Raw genomic sequence first — 24,637 nt, 5'->3', positions numbered from 1 at the left:
AGAAATAAACATTATTCACGTCATACTCACATTTGACTCAGTGCGTCGTCTCCAGAGTTGTCTTGTGCCTGCAGTTCCTCCTCATCCTTCAGGAACCTCTGCAGCTGGGAGCTCCTTCCCAGACAGCGGTCCAGCCCCTCGATCGAAGGCAAGCCCCCGCTTGGGTTGATGATGGTCCGGGTGAAGTTGTAGTAGTACGCGTCCTTGTCCCTGCGCTTCATCATACCCTCCTCTTCCTCCCCGCTCTCCCCCGAGGAGGAGGTGGTGCTCCTGTCGTCCGCCCCGTCCACCTGTCCCTCAGCGGACCTCCGGCTGCCCCCGCTCCTCCTCTTGGCCACGCCCACCGGCCCCGCCCCGTCTGCGCTGCCGTAGAACGGGAGGTCCTCCTCGCCGTAGGAGCGGACGCCATAGAACGGCGTGAGGCCGAAGAACATGTTTGAGCGTGCGCGGGCGCTGCGGCGAGGGTAGCGGCGCTTGGCGGAGCCCGAGCCGTCGCTGTCGTCCTCGTGGTGCTTGTCGTCGAGGCCCCGGCCCTCCGGGTCGTCGTCCTCCGGCCCGTCCCCCTCGTCCTCGGGGCCGTGCGTGAGGAGGCCGTGGTGACGGTGGTGGTGGAGGTGATGGCGGTGGCGGAGGTCGGCGAGCTCTTTGCGGCGCTCCGCGTCCTCCGGCTGGGTCTGGGAGTCGGACTCGGAGCCGTCGCTGCTGCTGGCGGACGCAGAGGAGAAGACAGCCGAGCGGGGGGAGTGGCGGGCGGCCGGGCCCGAGGAAGAGATGGTGGAGGTGGTGTTGGTGGTGGAGCAGCAGGAGGCGGTGCTGCTGGCACTGGTTCCGTTAGGGTCGGTGTTGACGTCCGTCTTGAGTGGGGTTGAATGGGGCACTTTGGGTGGTCTTTTTTTGTCCCTGGATGACAATGAAAGCTGGTTGCCTGTCGTTTTTGAGTGACATGGGGTAAAGGTCTTCACTGCCCTCTCTACAGATAAACTGGCCTGTGGCTGTTGTAGGCTCTCCACGGTGGGACTGTTCTTACGATCAGAAGGAAAGCTCTCCCTGCTCTTTGAGGATCGGTCTACTCCATGGCCCTCCAGCATCTCCTCCTCAACCTTACCATGGACCTTGGCACTGTTTCCCAGGGTTGGAGCTTTGCTGCTACTGCTGTTGCAAGAGCTTAGGGTTTGTGTGGGCATGTTGTTTACAGTGCTTGTGGTAGTTTTAGAATTATGATTCAGGGGTGAGGCTTTGTTGTTACCGATGGGCAGAGCCTTCTCACGGTCATGATCCTGGAACACCTCTTTGCTACCCGACGTTCTACCTTTTGAGTTCTTGTCTTTGGAAGGTGGGGCCACGATGTGGGAGGGGCCACGTTGGCTGATGTCCTCCTCCACCGGTGACCTAGAAGACCACAGTGGTTTCATGGCTGCAGTGGGAGCAGGCCCTGAAGAGTAGTCTTGTGACTTCCGTGTTCCACCCTTCTGCAGGGCTGGCTGCGGGGAGCCAGATTTTCCCACAGCAGAATCATTGTACAGAGGGGTCGGTATGGAAGGCCCGGTCCCGACTCCCGTTTCCTTCACTGTGATGAGTTTGTCCCGAGGCTGGTTGCTGTTGCTGATAAATGTGCCAACAGGTTTGCCCTGCTTGTCTGCAATCTTGAGGTTACAACCCTTTTGTTGTCCTGTGAGAACAGCGGTCCCAACTGGAGGAGAGGACTGGCCTGTACCAGCAGGAGCCAGCCTGGCGCCCCTAATGTCCCCTCCAACTTTAGACTGACTGCTGCTTCTTCCATCTTTCACCGGTACTTTGCTTCTCTCTGTGCTTCTGTAGTTGGGGGAGTCTCTTGAGGGCGGTCTACCCCTTTCAGAGTCTCGACTAGAAGGTCTGCTTTTCTCCTGGCCTGGGTCCTTGACTCTTTCTGTATCCCTGCCGTATCGTTTATGCTTGTCAGGGTCCCTGAGCCCTGAATCTCTGCTTGACTTGTTTCTTTCAGTGTCCCTATAGCTTTGATCTGTGGAAAAGGGCTTGTCCTCGTCTGCGTCTTTACTGCTGGGATCTTTGCTGGCCCCTCTTCCCTTCTCAGAGTCTCTGAGGCATGGCTCTCTACCGAGGACTCGTCCCCTCTCCGTCTCCTTCAGCCCAGTGTCTTTGTTTAGTGGACTCCCTTTGTCTGGCTCTTTGGAGGGTAGCCTTCCCTTATCAGCATCATTCTGGCCCATGTCTCTAGGAATTCTGTACTTGTCAGAGTCCTTTGAGGTCTGTTCCCGGCATGAGCTTCTAACCTTGTCCATGTCCCTGGCACCTGGATCTCTTGAAGATGATTGTGATTGTGGTGTTGGTGGTGGTGGCGGTGGTCTGGTTCTTTCTGTGGAGTACATTCGAGTCCTCTCCCCTTCCCTCAAGGTGGAATCCTTACCAGAGCTTCTGACCTTCTCTGGGTCTCTGGCAGGTGAGGGTATGAGTGGAGGGGGTGAGGTGAGGGGTCGTGACTGGGGTGGTGGAGGGAAGGTCACCCCTCTCTGTCTGTTGGCGGGAGGAGAGAGGGAAGGGGTGCTGTGTCTCCGCGAGCCCATGTTTTGCATGCCAGAGCTAGGTAGGGGCTCTTTGCTTTGGCACCGAGCAGAATCTGAAAACACACAAAATGTGAGGTTATGCAACATGATTACTAGTTATGACTTTTTTCGTTTTAACTGAAGGACAACGACTTTGAATCAAAAAGAAAAGAAAGCTTTGAAATTGCCAAAAGACAATAATGCTAGCAGATATATGTCGGTAAGGATAAGAGCTGAGGGACATGTTGGATGTACCTGGACTGGACATGGGTTTGGGGCATGGTGAACGCTGGCAAGGGGGGTAGCTGGGGTGTCTGTTCCTGGTATAAACTCTGAGTTTGGGAGTGTTCGTTGGGGAAAGGGCCTCTGAGCGCCTTGGCGAGTCAAATGGATCTGGAAAGTCTTTATCGGGCAGCAGAAATAACACAAAATGTCTTTAATGTGCAGTTTAGGGACTTTGTCTCCTGCTATTGTATCAGCTGTTTGAGCTAAATGTAGCGTGCACTTAAAGATAAAAAGGGCCTTGTGACCGCAAAGCTGCAACTACCTGAGGATGGAGGTGGGCTGTGAGCTATAGTGCGGTTGTCCTCAGGAGCCATCATGCTTTTGAATGCAGACTCTGCCACCGGGGGGCGACATACGAGGATCCTACAGGTATACACGCAACGCTTCCGAGCATCCAGAGTACTCCAATACACTCTCGAACACCTTGGAAAGAGGAGGAGCAATAAAGAACACTTTGAGTTGGTATAATTAATTAGCCATTAGTACATTCAATGGAATAGGCTAGATGAGATTTAAAGTTGCAATTATAGCCCTGCATGTTGAGTGATAATTAACAGCTCAGGTGTAAAATTAAATTGCGTTAAACTCACTGGTACTCAATGGGGAAGAGCTTGCGCTTGCAGTCTGAGAATTCAGTAAGTATCCCCAGGCACTCGATGGTCATGGAGCCTGTAACGACATGGATTTGAATCAGCATCCTGGGAGGGATAGTCGAGTGCAAAAGGTAAACAACCCCACAGCACCACGGTGGTAAACCTACCGATCCTCATGTGGACATTCTCAGGCTCCAGGCCTGCCAGCCACTTCCTCCTCAGACTAATCCCCTCCAAGTCCACCAAGATCCTGCGTGTCACCTCAAAACCTGACACCACCTGGGCATTTTTTAATACAAAATGTGAAACAAGGTACAAACCACTGCATCTTACAACTGAACGAGTGGCCGTGTTACACATTGGAAGTCTCACAATATGTTATAACATTCAAATCCTTCACCTCGCCCTTGATGAGGTCCCTGTGCCTGGGGCAGTAGACCTTCTTGTCCTCCAGGAAGACACAGTGACACTGACGTGCACACATGAAGTGGTAATAGCTGGAGCACGAGGTCAGGCAGCAGCCCACCGTGGCTCCTGGCCGCTGACACTTCTCACAGCGCTGAAACACAGACCGCACAGACACATGCAGTTCATATGTCTAGTCAATCTCCCAACGTGAATCCTTGATGCCTGGTGATTACGGCGTCGGACCCCCAGCCGAGTCAGGACTCAAACCCCGAGGTCCCCCGATGACTAACCCCCCCAACGTTCCCTGAGGACATGTTTCCGCTAGTCGCTTTAGATAGAAGCCTCTAATATGGCTAAGACGGTACATGGTAACCTAAAGAGAACAACGCCATTTCTTACCAGGCGTTTCCCTCGGAGGACGGCCATGTGGACGTTCTTCAGGGAGCCGTCGTCGTCCTCAAAGACCTCGGCGGACCAAAGGGCGCAGTTGACGTGGGTCCACTCGTTCTGCCCGATGTACAGCAGCCGGCCCCCCTCCTGCAACGCACAGAGGGACATGGCACCCGTCAGGATGTTCGCCATTGCTAAGCATAACCACTAAAACGTGTGTGTGCGTGTGCGTGCGCGTGTGTGCGTGCGGGGTCGGCGTCTCTGCTCACATTGGTGTTTTCGTCCCCGTACTTGAGACACAGAATGCACAGGCGGTTATCGCTGACGCCCAGGGGGGGTGGGCGCTCCGGGCCCTCGTCAAGGTCTGGAGGGAGAGAGGAAGAGGTGAGTCACGACGCAAGACTCATTACACACTGGACAACACTGGATGGCCTGTGTGTGTGCGTGGGAGAGGGGTGGAGGCCGGCCGTACCGGGGAGCAGCGGAGGTGGCGGGGGTAGGGATAGGGGCAGTGGTGCGGTGGACGTGGGGGAGTCCGGCTCTCCGAGGGTCCTGGGGCGAGGGGCTGGAATGATCTTCTTGCTGAGGAGAGGGTGCTCGAAGAGAGAGAGGCCCTCTCGCTCCTGCCACTGGGCGTAGTTGTGGTCCAGGGACGGAGGCAGCACGGCGTTGGGGAGGAGACCGCCGCTGAGAGGGGGAGAGGAGGGCGTTTAGTACAGGCTCACCAGTGGACTGGGTAGCCCCGCCCATCCTGCCGGCGATTTGGGTTCGCCCTGCACAAGGGTCTGGCGAAGAGCAATTCATTTCTTTCTGCTTCCGATACGTTTTTGCGGGAGCCAATCACCAAGCTGGCTTTTCCCCTTTGCGCGCTATTGGCCGGTTTAACACAATGACGACAGGGAAGCGACGGCAAACAGCTAATCGTGTACAGCGTCAGTTGAACTAGGCCCGTTGATCACGCCTCTTGTGCTGAAGAAAACGACGGCAGCTTCCCCAGACCAACGTGCAATCTACGATTGAGCTTGGTCTGGCAATAGCCAGACCAAGCTCACCGGAACAAGCAGCTGCTTGTGTGGCTGTTACAAAATGGTTGCGTTAGACTGTGTAAACAACAGAATAGACAAAGTGTTCCCGTCTAACCGTAGGCCTACAAAGTAGAACAAAAGACCGGCAAGAAGGCGGTTTGAGTTGTGTTAGTTCCATGTAATGATGGAATATCAGAATATACAGCTCATCTGTATTCAAAGCTTAGGGGGTGTGTTGGTATCAAGTACCGGCCTGTTTTTGGCTCTGATAGAAAAATGGCAGAGTACCGTGGTTTAATTTTTTTTTTTGGTGTTTTACAGTTGAACAGTACTTCTAGTGAGCTGTTGACCTTTCAGCAACCAATAAAGACATGCATGAAAAACTTAATTTGAACACAATCAGGCCGCAGAATTGGGCACCCTTCTTCATCTGTTTCTTTTTAACCATCCTTGCATTCTGAACGTAAATAATTGGCTGTGAATCTCTGGTGTTTGAAAAAAAACGTTATCAGCAATGATTAAGCTGGAGAGTCAATCATTTAAGTAACAATCAGGTGTAAATACGCAAGCAAACCACAAATCAGATTTGGGCTCAGAATGGGCGCAGGACATGAAATGTGATACTGTTGGGAATGCCTCCCATATTGCCTTGAGTCAAGGCCGATAGACAGACTGGGAAACCCAATAGCCAAATGTGCTGCGTGGTTTGTGTGTGTATGCGTATGTGTGTGAGATCAATGTACTGTGATATTAACTGCAATGCACAAAATTACAATAGCACATCCTCAAAGGAAGGTCTGCTAGGCAATAACTAACATCATAAATTTAATGCGATGACTGAAGCAGTAGAGGGCATGCCATACACTGGTTTCCAGCCAAGGGGAGAGCACCACCACAGCGAAACACGGCCAAGTTAATTTGACGTTTACGTTTGACTTCAATGAGAACTAACTGCCAACACCCCACCACGTCGAGTGACTGACCTCCCTTACAGTGGACCTCCCTTACAGTGGGCCATAACGTCAGTTTGGTTACCATATTCATCACTGGTACTAAACATTCAGGCATTTTTTTGTTCAGAAGAGTCAGCAAATGTAACCTCTTTGGGAGTTCACACAGTCAATTGAAGAAGCAATCATTGATAAATATGCAGCCAAATTAGCCCTCAAATCTTCAGTTACTTCAGAGCAAAATGCAGAAGAGTCAAGGAAATCTCCCGTCCACCCTACTAGCATGACTAAGGAGTGACCTCGTGGTTATTTTGGGGTTGCAAAGGGTGTGGACGCCATGAACCCACCTCATCATCTGACTGATTGTCCATTGCTGCATTGACCCCACAGGCCCCTGCTACACCGAGGTTTTGTCACATCTAATTGGGTGCTGCAGCTTGACTCTGGGATATAAGTGGCTCTTTATCCCTGGTCATGGTTCAGAGATAAGGAAGATTGAGTGTGAAATCCCAGAAGTAAATTGGTCACCTCGAACCAAAGTCAAGTGTTTTATTCCAAGAAGTTAAAAGGTTCTTTTTTTGGGGGGGGGGGGGGGGGGGATTTCCACTGGGACGGTAACCAGAAACGGGTCAGTCACGGTGAAATTGACTGTCTGAATGACAGCAGTGCTGAGGTTCTGACGGAATGATCTGGGACAAAGAATTGAGCACAAACTGCTGCTACCAGATGAAACCTTAGCTGGTGGGAGCATTGTGCTGTTTTTAAGAAGATCAACAAATATTAGCATTTGTTTTACATTCACCGAATGCACCATCTGCTCTCTGCTGCACTATTTATTGTGGAGTGTAGACCATTCATTTAAATGATTATGGTGGTAGTAAAACTCACTTGGCAGAGACTTTCTGTGCTTCCCAGAAGCTGGACTCCTTGACTTTAAACCATGGGAAGACTCGTTCCATTTGCTGCAACAGAAACATTAGGATTATATATTTGCACATCAGCATCCTCCAAAACCCATTTGGTGTGCCTCCATTCAAGTCCGAAAATAAGCTTTATTTATACCACAGAAAAATATATTCGTTTACAACTGTGCAATGTGTTTGTATCAACCACATTCTGGAATATCGAGTAATAGATAATGAACAGCAGTCTCCCTATAAAACACAGAACATACATAAATTCAATCTGTTTCTGCATATTTATAGTGGTGTTTCTCCTACCTGGATGAAGAAGGACTTGACCATACTGTTGGCCTTGCGGCTCTCTGGCTGTCCGCCATCACTGTTCATAGCTGCCTGGAGGACTCTCACAATGTCATCGCTGAACTCCAGCTGCAGAGGAAGAACAAGGCACACCGTGAAGGACAGCAGCTCGCCACGCCAGCTCGCACACACGGACAGACTCCAAGGACAGTGAACCGATAAGGTCACCCTCGATTTTATATTGAAACCCACTTGACTTGGACTCTGTTCCTGCCTCCATCTTTTATGATGAGTTGTTCACTGCTCTCTGAGCTAAACCCAGGCTTTTGCATTAGGAAATAAGTTGAACAACATCTGAATGTTTTGCTGCATCGTGTATCCGCAATAACAGGATGGATTTAACGGAACTGAGAATACACAAGGGAAATGCCACAAAAACATGCCTGATGATTGAAAGGGGAAAAGCTGCACAAACAGCAACAGCAACGCTAGTTTTATGTAAATTATGACAGCGGCCCTCATAACGCCACCTCCTGGTATTAGAAATGTACCCGGTCCGGAGCGTGGACGCCAGAGGTCCGATGACAGGACCCCTTGGGAGGCGGGGGCCACACACTCACCACTGACTTGTAGCGGCCCTGGTCCAGTTTCCTCTCCACAGACTCCAGGTCCGGAGGGGAGTCGCTGGGGACGGAGGGGGTCGCCTCGGTCAGGACCGGGGGGTCGGGACCCTCGGGGGAGCGCCGGGACGGAAGGCTCTCCTCCGTCTCTGGGTTCAACTCCGGAGGTTTCGCCGCCTGGAACAATGGGAGGTTGACTTAGAACGGTCCATGTGTGGCCGTGAATGCACACTCGGCACATTTTAAAAGACTAATGTGGATGTTGCTGTCAGCTTTGGTACTAGATTGCTCACAAACGAAACCCGACCTCAGTTTTATGCAATTAATAAGCAATGGTGGAGAAGAAGAAAAAAAAAAATAACACATCGGATGCATCATTCTTTAAAAACAAAGAAGAGGTTTAAAGGACATTGCTAAATTTAATTAACCTATAAATGTATATTCTTCCGGTAGTGCATTAGTCACCATCGTCTGTCTACGTGGAACAGACATGCTATGGGCGCGGAGCTCGTTCTAATAATACCCATAACAACAACACCAGCGTCCCCTTCTCACTTGTCTGTAGCGCAGCACGTGTGTGGACGTGCGTGAGTTGAGCAGCGCGGTCAGGACGTGGCGCACGCAGCCCTGCAGCTCCTCCTCCAGGGCCGTCCTCCACGCCGCCGGCTGCCGCTCCTTGCAGCAGGTGGAGCAGGTGTACGGCAGGCTCTCCGGCAGCTTGGACACCAGCTCGTACAGCTCGTCTGGAGGGGACGGGAGGAGGCAGAACGCGACGAGCCCGTTAATAGTCGCGTTCGGGGCATCGTCCACAGGCAGGGACACAAACACACGGACAGACGGACAGATGGACGCACAAACCTGTGAGGTTCTCGCACTTGGCGTGGACCCAGTGCTCGCAGCGGGCGCACTGCATCATCTTGCTGTCGTAGTCGTCGTCGTCGTAGCACTTGTCACACAGTGGACAGAAGTTCCCTGGAGGGAGACAGGATCACAGCAGGGGTTCGGTTAAGTTTAAAAAAAAAAATACGGGATTCGGCCAATGAGTACAAACGGTGGTACCATACGCTCGGGATGTGGATGGGCTAGATCAGCCTCGCAGACAGAAATAGGACTTTAGGATTCAGAGGACTGCAGACACAAATGTCTGCAGCAGAAGTCCATGCAGACTTTGTACAAATATATGCATTTCATTCTCAAAATAATCTCGGTGCCCTACATTACAGCATTCGGAAACGTCCCTAGTCCCCCGTGTTTAAGTATCAAAATAATGAAAAACAGGGGTAAACAGCGCTGTCAGGGATAAAGTTGTCAGTAGATCCAGAGAAAATATGACAGTAAAAACCTCTAAACGGAAACGACTTGTCAACCAATGAAGCCGGCCGCCCGTGCATCCATGACCTATAATTACAGGAAGTGAGAGGCACTCCCCGGGGCTGCTGGCCGTGCTAGCCGCTAGCTTCTGCTAGTTTCAAATGCGGTACTTGAGGACTTCCGCACATGTGATCTCACCTTTAGCAAAGAGCTTGGCACAGTCATGGCACATGGAGAAGTCATGTGACCACTGGGCATCGAAAGACTTCCCTGGTTTGGTGGCGCCGCAGCTCTTGCAGTGCACACACTTGGTGCAAACCTAGAAACCAGACAGCACAGCCATTAATACATGATGGGAGGCGGACATAGTGGATGGTCAATTGGGGTCATAGTGTATAGTCAAGTACAATATAAATTTGTTTCCATGCATACGTTTCTGACCTATTCAATCCAATCAATTGAAGCGTTACATTAATGAATGTATGTAGGTGTGACCTTGACCTTTAATGATTTCCATCTTTGTGTAGAGGAAGAGGCACTATCTAATGATTTTCAAGTAGAAAACATTCTATAGATGGTTAGTCTAGAAGGATACACAATGTCATGAAAAAAAACAACATAATGTTTGGCAGCATTTCGGAACCATTAACCATGCAAAAGTCTGAAAAATGAGGCATCATTGAGCCACATATATAACAATATAGTCGACAATGGGTCTGGCGTGATGAATCTAAGTCGACGGATGAAACTCCTTGTCAAGGACACCCCTTTGTAGCACCATGGTTTATATCAGAACAGAAAATACAAGTCGAGTAACAAGACATCAGGCTACAGCCCACACTGGAGCACATCCATCTGTGAGGCCGCCAGCTGAAGATAAGGGAGTCCGTACCCAGACTCTCTTCTTCTTGGTGGGCTTGGTGGGGTGCCGGGGGTCCAGGCAGTCGGGGTGATAGCTGTTACGGCACTCGTCGCACTCCAACAGCTGCTGCTGAGGAAGTGAGACGGGACGAGGGGTTCAAACACTTCTGAGTCCACTGCATTACTATGCGGCGACAGACTGAGCACGCCTGAGTGTGTTCATGGGCAGTCGCTATATGAGGCACCGCAGACGCACCGATTAAATTAAATATTTGAGCGCAGCGTAATACCGTTTTATGAGTTGAAATAACAAGACGCAGGTCTTTATTTTATATGATGTCTTTCAGTCGACACAAGGCCAAGTAAAACTAAGTGATTGGTTTCCAGTTAATATACCCCTGAACAAAATAACTTGATTTAAGGAGGTCAAATAAAATGTTTTATGTCCGTCCCTTGATGGATAGAGATAGCAATTATTCCACGTTATTGACAAGAAGTTATTAGCTTGGCTTCCCTAGCTTTAGCAACAGCTCATTAAACGGATTAGTAAGGCCCAAGTCAATAATGTTGCAGTGTTTACCACTGGAAACGGCTTTATTCAGATTTGGAGGTCGGAAATCATTTCAACAAAGTCCTGCAAGTCCCTCTATACATTATCCCTCCCCACATGGGTGCATGTATAAAACATGCCCTGGAATCCTTTTTTTTTTTTTTTTGCAATAGACGTGGAACACACACACACACACACACACACACACACACACACACACACACACACACACACACACACACACACACACACACACACACACACACACACACACACACACACACACACACACACACACACACACACACACCCCTTACCTTGGACTTGTGAGGCTGGCGTCCGCACACCTGGCAGAAGCGGCAGCGCCGACAGCACCAGTTCTCCCACTGCTCCTTCAGGGGCCGCTCTTTCTCCCCCAGGCAAAAGAGATGGAAGGGTTCACAGCATACCTGGCAGAACACAAACTGGGAAGGGAACAAGAAACACAGTCAAGATGGTAGCAGCCCAACAGCTCAACCCCACTATTGCGCTTACCACATAGACAACCCAGGTTTGACTCCTGCCTGGGGGCCTATGCTACATGTCATCCCCTCTCTATTTCAACCTACTTCCCTACGGTCTCTCACCGCTCTCCTGTCCATTAAGGCGTAAAATGCCCAACAACAGCCACCAAACATATCAACAGTCAGAGTGCAGCAGTTGACCTCAGCCTCACACCACATAAGTGCTGTGAGGCAGCCACCTATGGGGCATGAGCTAGAGGTGAAATGCTGCACAGGTGGCCCTACTGGGGTCCTCCCACACAAGCAAACCAGTTGATGATGTAATCCGGTTTATTATAGAGTGGGAGCAATATTGTATGCAGACCAGGTGTCGCATGCTGCCGTGTCAGAGATCTCCCAGAGTGTGTGTGGGGACGGCTTGTTTATCTTGCAAGCCTGATTGCCAAAAGCACCAAAAGCTGTGCAGCCTTACCCAGCACCAGTCTGACTCGGGCCAGGTGAAGCTACTTAAACCAGCCATCAACCCCACACACACACTCCACAAAGTAATTGTGGAGCCGGTTGATGAAGCACAAGATAAACACATTGGAGAGAAGTGTTTCTCTTCTCACCTCCACATTGCCGCTGCTGGCACACAGGAAGCAAAGCACCCTAGGTGTGACAGGCACAGAAGTCAGCAGGCTGAGGCCGCCAGCCTCCCACACCTTCTCCACGTCATGGTCCCTCTTGAAATCCACTCTGATGCGATGCACTCCGTCGAAGGGCGCTACAGACTTGGCCTGGCCCCTGGTCGAGGGAGTGCTCAGCCAGTTTAAAGTACTGCTACTGGGGGGTTTAGCGACCAGCGGCATCTCCTAGTGAACACAGAAGGGGAGCAGAATGTGCAAAGTTAGGAGTGATATTGGCCATGAGTGGACAGCAGGTAGAAGTGAGGTTTGACTAATGAAAATGTCAAATATATAAAAGGTGTACAAAGCCTTAAGCAGGCAGGATTAAGCCAAGTAAACACTTACATACACACACAAGGCAACATGAGTAATAGCTTTACTGGCACACATTAACCTTTTAGTTCCTTAATAGCCACAACGCAGTAATAACAGGAGAGAGGATGCCGTTTTGATGTAAATATTATTCACCAGAGTTTTAAAACACACAGCCTTGCTACGGATAATTAGATAGTGAAGCCTGCCAACTGCACCTACCTTGTCTTTTGGGCTTTGTTTACAGGGTGGTGGAAAAGAGACAGGAGTGAACTTTTTTGGCTGTTTCAACTCATGGGCTATATGAGACAAAAGAAAAGGTGCACAAAAGAAATACAACATTTAGTCACGATTGTCGAGGGTATGATCTTAAGGAGATGTGAGGAGATAAGACAGAAGCACTACCTGTAGTAGGTGCAGCAGATGAATACTGCTGTTGTGACGGCTGCTGCTGCTGCTGCTGCAGGGGCTTCTTGGAGTCACTCAGCGGAATTTTGGACGGGGCATCTTTCTTTGGAGGCGCCTGATTGGCTGAGGCCTGTGGCGGCTGCTGCAGCTCTTGCTGCTGCTGGGATTGTGTCGACGGGGAGGGAGAGTTTTGGGCCGAAGAGGACGAGGAGGAGGAGGATGAAGACGATGACGAAGAAGTCGAAGAGGAAGATGAGGAGGAGGACGACGAGGAGAGCGACTGCTGCTGTTTGTGTCCCTTCCGGCTAGAGACACTGCCGGGCTTGGAGGACTGCTTGGAGTCGGGCGACAGGGTGGGGGTGATGGCCACAGATTGGGGCTGGGATGCGCCAGGGGGTGGAGGGGCTTCCTCTGAAGGACTGGGCGACATGGCCACAGGGGAGAACTGAAGTGGTCTCAACTTCTCCTCGCCTGGCTTCGGGGGAGGAGTTTCGCTCTTTCTGCGTGGAGGCTCTTCCTTGGTTTGTGCAGCTTGTGGAGGCTTGAGGCCGGGCTCCGAGCCCACGCCCTTGACAGGATTAAGGCCTTCCTTCTTCTCCGACAGCCTGTTCTTCTTCTTGTCCTTCTTGCTCTTTCCCTGCTTCTGCATGAACATTTTCGAGGGCATCCACTGCAAGTTCTGACATTTCCGCACCCTGTGGAAAAACCGATACAGCTAGAGTTCAACTATACAGGGTAAATCTGCTAAACATACACAACAAGTAGCCTTTGCACATCTTTCACATTTCTATTTGCTTTATTTCCCAGACTGTGACTCACTTGCAGCATTGCTTTTTAATGTTTCGACCTCCGAACTTGGGCTTGTCCAGACAGTTGGTGCAGACGCCACAGTCCTCCGGAACCTGACAGCCCGAGCACTGGCCACAGCGCCGCGACCTCCGCCCCTTCTTCGGAGGGGCATCCTGGGGGGTCTTCACCCGCGTCTCCCTTGGCTTCAGGGGAGGGGATTGAGGCTCCGCCTCCTCAGAGCCCGCCACCGATGACTTGTCTGTCGGAACATTTATCTCGTTATCAATCGGCTTACGCACACCTCATTCTATTCTGTGCCTGTTACAATAAGAGGCTCAAGGTAAATGCCACCGAACAGCACCCCCCAACACACTACAGACTCACTAGTACTGTGCCGCTGTGCCTGTGGACGGACTGTGCTCTTACCATCGTTCCCCATGGAAGACAAGATCTTCTCCCGCTCCTCCCAGGGCAAGGCACTGAGTGTGGGCATGTCGTCAGGGAACACTGCCCGGTTGCGACCCAGGGCCACGGCGGCCCGACGACAGACGTGCTTGATGCGTGGGCCGCGGACCGATGCCTCCGACGAGTCGCTCTCCTGGCTCTGCGTTACAGAGGAAATAAAGAAATAAGAGCCAAATTGGACAACAAGTGTCGACTGAAGCCCAGAGATACAAGTAATTACAGCAGGGAGAGCAGTATCTGCCAAAGTCTCCCCTGAGAATACTCTTACATATTATGTTTATACAAAGCTAATATGGCATCTCAAAACTCTTAAAAGCCGCACTTTTCATAAAAACATATTGGCAACAATTTCAGCAATGCAATTGTTGCTCCTCTTTTCTGCAGGATGCATGAGATAGAGAATTCCCCTCAAGTACATAGATGGAATTAACCCATCAAGTTTCAGTTTCAAGTTTATGAGTACTTATGCGTGCGGTTATGTTTGAAACATACCAAATTGTAATCTTGACAGTTGCTCCAATTTAACGGACAAATTGCCATGAATTACTGATACTGTTGTTCATACTGAAAAGGTAATATTACTCATTAAAAAAAAGTAGCGCGAAAGGGTTATGCCAACCGACCTGGATCTTAGGCTGGTCCGGAGCCTTGAGCGCCTTGCTCTTCTCTATCTTGAAGAGCTGGGCCTTGGCTTTCTTCAGCAGGCCCACCAACTGCCTGTCCGTCACAGGTTGTTTCTCAGCCTGGGCCAGCATGGAGCCCAATGAGGGGGCTGGGGGCTGTTGGAGCCCCGGCTGCCCGGGAAGGCCAGCTGACGGCTGGCTTACGGCACTTGGTTTCTCCATCTCCTTCTCCTCCTCCGCCGGCTCCGCCTCCTTGTCTGAAGGTCTGCCCTTCTTATGCAGGCGTCCCTTGGCAAAGTACTGCGGAGCGGCCGAGGGGAGCATGGGCCTCTCTGTGGGAGCGGGCTCGGGAACCACATCGGACAGCGTGGACTTCTTCCTCCCCGGGGCCTTCTTAGGAGCCAGGGACGCCCCGTCGTCGGTCTCCCTCCCATCGACGATGAAGAGGCTGGAAGCTACATTCGGGGACGCGTCGGGGGTGGGAACCTTGCCGCCCTTCTTCTCCCCCCAATCCCGTTTCCCTTCCCTCTTGTTCTCCTTCTCCCTTTCTCTACTTCTGTCCAAATCCTTCTCCTTCGGAGCGGATTCCTGAGAGGGCGGCAGGCTTCTCTCGCGTCTCTCTCCCTTCCCGGCCCCCCGGCCCGTCTCCTGGCCACTGGAGGGGAAGAGGGGGAATAGTTGGGAAGTGCCGGAGGAGGACGTGGAGGACGAAGAGACCGGTTGCTCCGTGACTCCTCTTCTGCCATCTCGGGCCCCCTGTGAGGCGATGGCCAGTGGCGGAGCGGAGAAGGGGCTGAACGCAGGAGTTAAGGCACTAGTGGCTAGTGGACCGGCTGACGCCCCCGGCAATGAGCCGGGGTTACTGCTGGAGACCGAGCTGGACAACCTGGAGCGCTCAGAAGAGCACTTCCCCCGGGGGACATGGCCTATTTGGCTGCTGCGCCTGGTCATGGAATGGGAGGGAGACCGGGCGTGGGCGTGGAGCATGCCCAAGGCCCGCCTCCTCTTGCGTCGTGAGGCTCTTCCGGAGCTATGAGAAGACTGGTGAGGGGAGAGGGAGCCGGGGCTGCTCCCGGAGGAGGGCTGCAGCGTGACCGACTCGAAGATGCGCGAGTGGGCCTCGCTGGGGGTGAAGCGCGGGGCGCGCAGCAGCGGGCTGCGCTTCTGGAGCGGGGCTTCGAAACGGGACGAGGACGGGTGCTGGTGTGACGCCGGGTGGTGCAAGGGGGTGAACAGACGGGTTCCCGCCGGGGCCCCGCCGCTCGGCGCCTGGAACTGCACCTGGGCGGCTCCCCCGCCCCCCCCTTGAGGCATCAGCCCCACGTCTTGCGCCGTGAGGGGTGCCGGGCGAAAGTTGTCGAACACGGGCTTGCGGATGAGGCCCTCCTTGGCGTATTTAGCGGAGGAGAAGCACTGCTGCTCGTTGCGGGGCTGGGACGTCCAACGGAAGGTGGGCTGCCTCAGGATGGGGCAGGTGCGTTTGTCCTGCGATCTGGAAAGCACAGAGGGCCCGGGCAGGAAGGGGGTGACGGGGTGAGGCATCACCCAGGGGGACTGGGCGTGGTGGTCGCTGATGGCCGAGGCGGCGGAGGAGGCCGACTGTGGGGGCTGCGGGGGGCTGAGAAGGGGAGGGGGTGGAGGAGAGGAAGAGGAGGAGGCCGCGGAGGACGCTTGCTGAGGGCCACCGAGGGCGGAGGAGGACATCAACACCCCCGTTGCTGGGCTTATAATGGGCTTTTTGGCCCCGGTCGTCAGCGTCCCTCTCCCTCTCGGACCCAGACCTGGCCGGCTCACTCCCTGAGCCCTGCGGACGCCCCGGTCCCGCTCAACGACCGTGTGTTCCCGCTCCGAAGAGGGGGAGGACGGCCTTGAGCTGTGCAGCAAACTGTCCTCCATCTCGCCCTGGGAGGATGGGAAGGGCTCATCCGTCTCCGACGGGGCCTGCGTGGCTTCCGAAGCCTGGGAGTCGCAGGAGGAGTCGTCCAGGCTAGGGCTGCTCGATCTGGAAGACTCGGCGGAGGAGAGCTGGGAGGAGTGCTGCGACAGGGCACTGGAACCGCAGGAGGCCGCGCTGCTGCTGAAGCGTCCGTTGGCTGTGCTGTTGCCGCTGTTGTTGAGCAGGCCGCCGGCGGGGGACGCGATACCGGGGTCTGGGGCCGGGGGAGGAGGGGGAGGCAGGGAGTCCGCCGGGGTGGCGGGCCCGGTACCAGAAGCAGCGGCAGCGGCGGCTGTAGAGGATACCAGGACAGGAGAGGGGGACGAGGAGGAGGCGGAGGTGAGCTGGGGGGGCGTGGAGACGGACGTAGGGGGCGTCTCTAGCCGCGCCATCTTCATGTGGTGCGGAGGGGTCCCGAAGCTGCCCTCGTCTTCGATGAAGCGCTTTGGGGTTTTGATGATGCGCAGTGAGACCGTGCTCACCACGGGCATGATGAACTGCCTGATGTTCTTGAGCTGGGTCCTCCTCCGCCTCCGGATGCCGGCGTCTGTAGCGCCGGCCCCCGGGCCCCCGATGGCCACGGCCTCCTTCTCCAGGAGCTTCTTCTTCTGCGCCCCTTTCTTGGCCCGCTGCAGCAGCTGTTTGGCGATGGTGGCGTCAGTGCGCTTGGACGACACCATCCTGACTGGCTTGACGTGCCGGGGGCTTTGTCTGAGCCCCAGGGGTCTGCCCAGCTTCGAGGGCGGCGGGGAGGAGTCTCTGTGCTCGGGGTAGCCCTCCACCTGCTGGTCCGGGCCGCCGTGGAAGGCCCCGGGCGGGGCCACGCCGCCCGAGAGCCGGGCCGCTGCCGCCGCCGCCGCCTCCGCCTTGAGCCGCTCGGCGGAGGGCGGGCGGCCGCGGCGGCGCCGGGGAACGCCCGGTAGGGCTTTGAGGCGCGACTTCAGCGGGCCGAGCTTCACTTCCCTCAGCCGCTTGAGCTTGGTGACTTTGGATTCGCCACGGGCCACTTTGGGGGGCAGCTTGGCCTCAGGGTCCCGCTGATGGGCGGTGCCCAGCAGCGCTCGTCGGGCCGACGACTTCCCGTCCTTCTCCTCCTGCGTCTCTGCGGCCGGCGCCGGCCCGCCGTCCTCCCCCGCCGCCGCATGGCCGCCGGCGTGCCAGGCCCTCTGGCTGTTGGAGGACGGGGGGCGGCCTCTCCTCTTCTCCCCCGACCCGGATCCCGGGGGCCTCCCGGGGAGCCGTTTGACCCGGTCCGCTGACCGCTCGGGGGCCCGGTCCGCCGGGGAGCCGGGGGACGAGGGGGAGCTCAAAGATGCTGTGGCTTTCTGGGCAGTCAGGGAACGTGGGGGGCGACCTCTGGGCTTCTTCTCCTGCGGGAGCGCACCTGAGGGGTCGGCAACACAATAGAGAGTGAGGCATGGGGGCCAACCTGTGGTTTGAACACAACAATGTATTTTACTCAAAAAAGGCATGCAGCCGGTGAAAAAGCAATCCCTTGAATGGTGTATTGACCCGTGTTCCGTGTGGTTTACATTTCCACGTTATTAATGCACCGATAACAACAAGGAGATGTTAAGAAGGGTTTACCTGTTGAGGTGCCTGTAGGGCTCTGTATTCTTGTGTGTTCAGGGACTGTTCCAAATCCACAAAACGGTTCTTCCTTCAAGGAATAGAGAAGATAAATATTTAGGAATTATTATATAACTTATTGCTAAAATGTATAAAATAGATTAAAATCAAAAGTACAACAAGGGGTAATTCTTCAAATTGAAATGGAGTAACCCAGAATGCCACAGAACTGAAGCTTGACCTGGTATCTAGCCTACATTTGAGTCAGACAAGGCTCAGTGCTTCATGGAAATACCAACATACTCAATCTGACTTTGGCATGCTGACTCACTTCTGTGCTCTCATGTGTCTCTATGCTTTTGGGATGAGGTGCACGCAGTTACAAATACAGTTCAGACCACAACCCAAAGCCCCCTTTTGAATAGGAGCCCATTCAAGCCGCACCAAATGACTAATAGATATGCCAAAACCACTGCTTTCCTGTTCCCTGAAGGTAACATGCTCTGCTGATGAGTCATACCGAAGAATGTAAATTCTCTTGTCGGAGACGACCGCGAAGACACAAGGTGCAAAACCATGGAGAGCCTTTCTCCGAAGGACAACGACAGAGTTCAGCTCAGCCTGAACAGCATTGTGTGATCACTGGTCTTCCATTTCACCTGACCTCATAGGTGCTGCTGGCAGCAAACAATATGGGCGGCCTGACCACCTGACTTGCTTACCATTCCAGGTAGCCGTAGCAGCAGCGGTTGCTATGGTGTCCGCACAAACAGTGATGTCATTCAGCCAAGAGTCACTTTATACTAGGAGAGAGGTCTCTGTTTTCAAGTTAGCAGAGTCTTCTCTTGCCCACTTATATCTGCATTTCATTTCTTAAGTTGAATAGTCATGAGGTTGTAGTAATACTCCTCACATGAGGCATAGACCCATATCCATTACAGCCTCATACCTTCTGAGCAGAGGAAGCTGATTAACTCTGTTGTGTGTGTGTGTGTGTGTGTGTGTGTGTGTGTGTGTGTGTGTGTGTGTGTGTGTGTGTGTGTGTGTGTGTGTGTGTGTGTGTGTGTGTGTGTGTGTGTGTGTGTGTGTGTGGTTTATTTATAGCACAGTTTGGAGCTGCAGTTAAGATCTGCACAGCCCAGTTGTAGGTGTCCCTATCCAGCAGAGGTTTACATTGGTTGAGTGTATAAACTCGTACACAATTGCACATACACAGAAGTGATGGCTTCACCCCTCCCAAAGAGGAATAGAAATGATAGATCCAAATTTACCCTGAATCAAAACATAGGGGCAATCCCTAGTCAAATAAGCATCGTTTGTTAGCCAATATCAAGACTTGGGTTTATTAACTGGAGAGTGGGACATTCAATCATTCCCATTTCCTCAAGCAATAACGCCTGACATGTTTTGATTATTTAACATGAGGCATGAATCTCCTACATTGCCATAAGTATGATTACACAGTACACTTGACACAGTGTGAATACTACTGAACTCCTCATAGTCCTCTGCCCTCCACATTTCCAGCCCTCCCCAAGGCTGCTGGGGTGCAGGCTGCTGATGCAGAGCACCGGGGGGGGGGGGGGGGGGGGGGGGGGGTACAAATGGACAGCTCTGACTCGCTGGGAAGTGCGAGTAGTGCTCAATGACATCACAGGCAGGCTTGCGGCACATTAACACATGCTGCTGCCATGCGCAAAACACACCCATGTGTGTACACATACATGCAAATGCACACACACACACACACACACACACACACACACACACACCACACACACCCCCTGCCCCTCCTCCTTTGCTCTGCGTCAGCCACACATACAGGCTCTTGTGGTGAAAGAATCACCGGCAGCCCACCGAGCCCCTCCTCACGTGAACCGAGCAGAAGGATGTAAACAAGTGAGGGAAGGGCAGGGGAGTGTGTGTGTGTGTGGGGGAGGGTTGGGCGTGCAGGAGGAGGGAAGGCTTGCGGGTGAAGGGGGACATGGAAACAGCGCCTTGACCACATGCTCCACAAAACAACAGAAGGAGCCGGATCTATACGGTGTCTCCTGGGAGCTGCCGGGGATGAAAGGGGCTTTTTGCGGGAGGGAGTGGGTTGGGGTAGAGGGGGATTCAACACGCTCACACAGAAGCTAGCCTAAATCCTAATCTAAACAGGCCTCCCACACGCTACAAGGGCTCTCGCTCTCCTTTTCATCGGCCCCAGCGCCTGCTCCTTGTGCAGCCATGCGCTAAAACGCACACATAAACACGCGCTGTCTCTCCCTCGGCTTCCTCCCTGCCCGCCCGCCCGCCAGCCCGCCCACTGGCTGCTGGAGCGTGGAGAAGCAGCATGTGTAAGGCAAGGCACGCCATGAGTTCAACGGTAGGGCGGCCGGGGCTGATAGGAAGGCAGCTTGTAAGTAAACAAACACTGTAGTAGACTCTGGTGAAGGCTGCAGGTAACGGACTGTGATGTCATGAGCAATGGTGATGTCATTAGTATCGTCACGCCAGAGTAGAGGAAGAGGAGAATAAATAAGTGTGGGTTTTGAAAGACACATTCTATGTGTATTTTCTTTCTTCAATGTGTGAGAAAAAAAAATATATTAACATAATTGTACCATTATCAGATTATACCCACGTCTTCCGGGTTAACTGATTTCTTTCATTTCTAGAAAGGTTACAGACAGATCTAAACTATCACAAGGGACCAGTCTTGAAACTAGATTAACCACAGAGAGCGATAGATTCATCTGGGGAAGTTACAGTATTATTTGCAGTTTAGAGGGCCTTTCCCCAGCAAGGATGAACGGATATGGTTAAGGTTCTGCAGCATGTCACTGAGAGCCCACGCACTGAGTGAGAAAGCTGACATAATTATCACTTCTTTGTTCTTCAGCATGGCCTGAAGTACAACTCAAACAGATAGATGACTACTTCCATTAACTTTCTCACCAAAGCTTAAACAATACCAATTCAACAAACAGTAGGGAAAGAAATACGAGCGCAATCCAGTTAATAGCTACATGAACCACATGCAGCGAAAAGGCTCTGTGCCATCGGAGAACAACCATCAACCACTTCAAGTGGTTCAACCCATAATTGGTTCAAGTCAGTATCAACTCTTTCAGTCACTGGAATAGTTGATACTGAGCAGGATGATTAAGTTAAGCTCAAACATCCAGGGAATCCATAGGTGTACGAGACAGACTGCGATGTTCCCTGTAATTCAGAATCAGAAAACTCAGTATGGCTTATTCTGCATACATTCATTCATCCAGGAATTAAGTGTGTAACGGCTAATCATTAATCAACATAGGCAACGCCGTTGACAGGAAAAGGGATGCGGTTTTTTTTGGGTGTTCAAATCGAAGAAAAACTACAGTCATGGTGCGATTTAACAAATGATTGGGACTACGCTCGGAAACCCAAAACATAATATTGGATCCAGTAGATATACTATGTTATAGCACAATATCTGGGTTGGGAGACGGCACAGAGACTGGGGCAGAAACCAGAAACTGCAAGGGGCAGAGTTACGCCTTTTTTCATTACTGATATTGTACCGATGAAAAACACCTTCACCCCAGTTGATGAAGTTTTCAGAAGTGGATTTTATTAAATGTATTTCAACAGTGGCCTGTCTACACAGTGTCGATTTGAAACCGTCACAGACACTTAACATTAACATCTCCAGTGCCCCATCCGTGAAATTTTGGGTAAATGAGAGTTCATTTTGTTTCCAAGTTTAAATTGTCAGGGCTGCTACATTTGTCATTCATTTGTACTTTATGGTCATTTTGTGATCATTTTCCCAGAAGGTCTTGTTAGTTTTTTGCCAGTAAATTAAAACAAGTAAATAAACAGGGTCTGAGGCTCTTTGAGGCTGTAACCGTGGGAACTCTACGGGACTACAGAAATAAATACAACGGAATTTGATTGAAGTCAAAAGTCAACACAGAGTGGTCTCACATATTGCCTCGACAAACAACTCATCTGTTTCACAACCAATGGATGACCAAGACATCCAAAGAAAGAAACACTGTACATGGAGGAACGCTGTTGAAGATCTCTACATGTAGGATTTCTGCCCTTCCTGGAATGTTAACTGGTGATGAGCTCATGTTCTGTGCCCTTCCAATGACACAACCCTGCTTAAAGGAAAGGCAGCTATTCCAAGAGTCACTTCTGCCAACAACCAAGCACAAAACTTGACAGTGCAATAAACGATTCCCATGTCAAATAAATTGTATGGTTTTGTTGTCACAATAAACACTCAACAAATGGTGTGTGTGTGTGTGTGTGTGTCAAACTACTAAACATTTGCTCGGAGGTGTGCACACAAAACAAACATACAGCGAGAGAAGGTCTGGTTTAGTTGTGGACCCCAGCAGGAGGGCTAGCTGTGGTGGTTGTGCACACGCACACATCCAGGCGAGCAAGCAAACACCAAGTTGGTGCTCCAAGTAAAAACAAAGACACGAGAAGAAACGCCTCCACCGAGTTGCAATAGAGGGGACGCGCGCGCGCGCACACACACACACACACACACACACACACACACACACACACACACACACACACACACACACACACACACACACACACACACACACACACAGGTGAAATCCTTTGCCCGCCTGCTGTAGCAGAATAAAGGCGTTGATGGGAGGGTCTGTGACTAATTCTCCTCCCAGTGCTTCCCCGTGGGGAGGGGGGCTCGCCTTGCACCCTTTGATATCCTTGCCTGTGCTCTTTCAGCCGCCCACACTTTGTGAGAGCCAGAATAAAGACACAATGCTTCCTGCTCCAGTCCACACTCTGTCCTGGGGATGGAGAGGAGGGGATGGGGGAAGGGGCATTTAAATAGGCCAAACACCTGCTGGACCCAAGCCCCTTCCACAAAGTAGCCATTGGAGAAAGAGGACATTTTGTTTTGATACTTCTATTTAGCCAGACTTTTGTACAGAAGATTAAACATTGGTCCCAATCTGTGAGTCAGTGGAATAACAACCAAACAGAAAAAACGTTATTTTGAAACTCTTCCAAAGTATATTTACATGTGCCGTCTGGACAGCTCAGTGTATGCGCTTAGTGTTTGAAGGAGAGGCTTTACATTTTAAATATAAGTAAATAGTAAACTCCGTGAATATATTTTTAATAACTATTTAGGTGGACTGAAAATAGATTTCCAGCATGTACATGTAAAAGCAAATAGACCCCCACCCCCTATTTAAGAAGAACCAACAAGCAGAGCTCTTTTGAGACACCCGCAATGGGCTCCAGTAATCTATTCCAAAGTGGCAGCTGTCACAAGAAAAAGTGTCCTGCCTCTCAAATTGTCTCTCTCAGAAGTGCATTTGGTTCTTTCTGCCCGATGGAGGGAGGGAGGGGGGGGAGCAGGGTCGGGGGGAGTAAAGTGTCTCTTTTGGGGCTGGCCCCATGGGCTCAGCAGGCTGCAGTGCACCTGACAAAACCTGCCCCGGTCTGGCCAGGCAGGCATAACATCCTGTCTCAATGCAATCATCACGCCTTGCCTGCAACAGCAATCAGCTGGATATTTTAGGACAACGTCTGTCTATTTACATCCAAGCTACTGCTATTGTTTCACTTATACGGCTCTCAATAAGTGTTATAACAATATAATGCATATTATAAAAATAATATAAAATAAAAAAAAATATCTCCTTGTTCAAAATGTTTAAAAAGTGCAACGTCAAAAGTATAACGGTAACAAATGACGTTTTGACTGTTTGATAATAATCCTTGCACTTTTGATTAAAATACAAATGTGTTAAAAAACCAAACGGATGAATAGTGAATCGCGTTGTGCAGCCCCACGGTACACTCCCACCGCAATGAACGCGTGCTCCTCATCATGAAAAAGGAAGATGGTAGTTCGCTAAAGCGAACACACCCCCACATCACAAGGTCCACCGAGAAGAGGCTCGTTGTTATTGTAGCGCCCGATCAGCGGCGGAGGCTGCTGCATCACAGCGACCCGAACCACGCACAAAATAGGAAACATCCGTTGTGGATACTTGGATGAACGTAAAGGTCTCAAGAATGCGATCCTACGTCATCGCCAGCACTGACCACAAACATTAAATTATATTGCTACCAGCTACGCAGTGTATGTGTGCGTGCGCGTGCGTGTGTGTAGAGGAGGCGGAGGGGGGAGAGAACATGTCCACCTCCCATTTTCCTATGCATCAGCAATAGCCCCAATGGCTAGCGTGGCGTAATGCGTAGCATGGTAGCTGTTTTGGCTAAACATTGCTATAGCTTGTAGAAGTGTGTAATCGGGCTAGCTATGCGCTAAACCAAGCCACCCGCCGCATAGCGGCGTCTGAACGAGTGTAAACACAGCGGGTCGATGTGTAACTCGTAACTCTCTCAGGCAGAGCCTAGTTGAACCCCAAGATGTTAGCTTGCTAGCTAGCCAGCCTGCTAGGCTAGCCAAGCCTCGCTGTAAGGTTGACACCTCGCTGAGAGCAGACAGCCCCAGACCCCCCCAAATACACGAGTAGCTCTTTAGCTCCTTAGCTAGCTCACTGGGAGGTTATTGTACACAAGCATTGAGACGGGGCTCTGGTGCGGGTTAGGACGGCTTCCCTCTGGCGAGGGGATACACCGTTACCCTC

At 51.9% G+C, this 24,637-nt stretch overlaps 1 protein-coding gene across 1 annotated transcript in view; it reads right to left on the bottom strand.

Moving 5' to 3' along the window:
* Nucleotides 1-24,637, bottom strand: part of kmt2a (lysine (K)-specific methyltransferase 2A) — a gene marked incomplete at its 5' end in the record, with an annotated part of 36,243 nt that overhangs the window by 10,565 nt on the left and 1,041 nt on the right. Inside the window, 24 exon segments of the mRNA XM_079732154.1 lie at nt 31-2,614; nt 2,796-2,942; nt 3,088-3,248; nt 3,416-3,494; nt 3,586-3,697; nt 3,819-3,977; nt 4,226-4,363; nt 4,486-4,580; nt 4,689-4,903; nt 7,080-7,153; nt 7,412-7,522; nt 8,014-8,190; nt 8,569-8,756; nt 8,872-8,985; nt 9,523-9,643; nt 10,217-10,315; nt 11,053-11,199; nt 11,850-12,092; nt 12,441-12,517; nt 12,624-13,321; nt 13,446-13,674; nt 13,842-14,019; nt 14,504-17,823; nt 18,027-18,099. Coding sequence (XP_079588280.1) covers nt 31-2,614; nt 2,796-2,942; nt 3,088-3,248; nt 3,416-3,494; nt 3,586-3,697; nt 3,819-3,977; nt 4,226-4,363; nt 4,486-4,580; nt 4,689-4,903; nt 7,080-7,153; nt 7,412-7,522; nt 8,014-8,190; nt 8,569-8,756; nt 8,872-8,985; nt 9,523-9,643; nt 10,217-10,315; nt 11,053-11,199; nt 11,850-12,092; nt 12,441-12,517; nt 12,624-13,321; nt 13,446-13,674; nt 13,842-14,019; nt 14,504-17,823; nt 18,027-18,099 — 9,539 coding nt within the window.

This window comes from Pollachius pollachius, assembly GCF_949987615.1.
Source record: "Pollachius pollachius genome assembly, chromosome: 3".
NCBI classification, from domain to species: Eukaryota; Metazoa; Chordata; class Actinopteri; order Gadiformes; family Gadidae; genus Pollachius; species Pollachius pollachius.
This window is presented reverse-complemented; position numbering and strand designations above follow the sequence as displayed.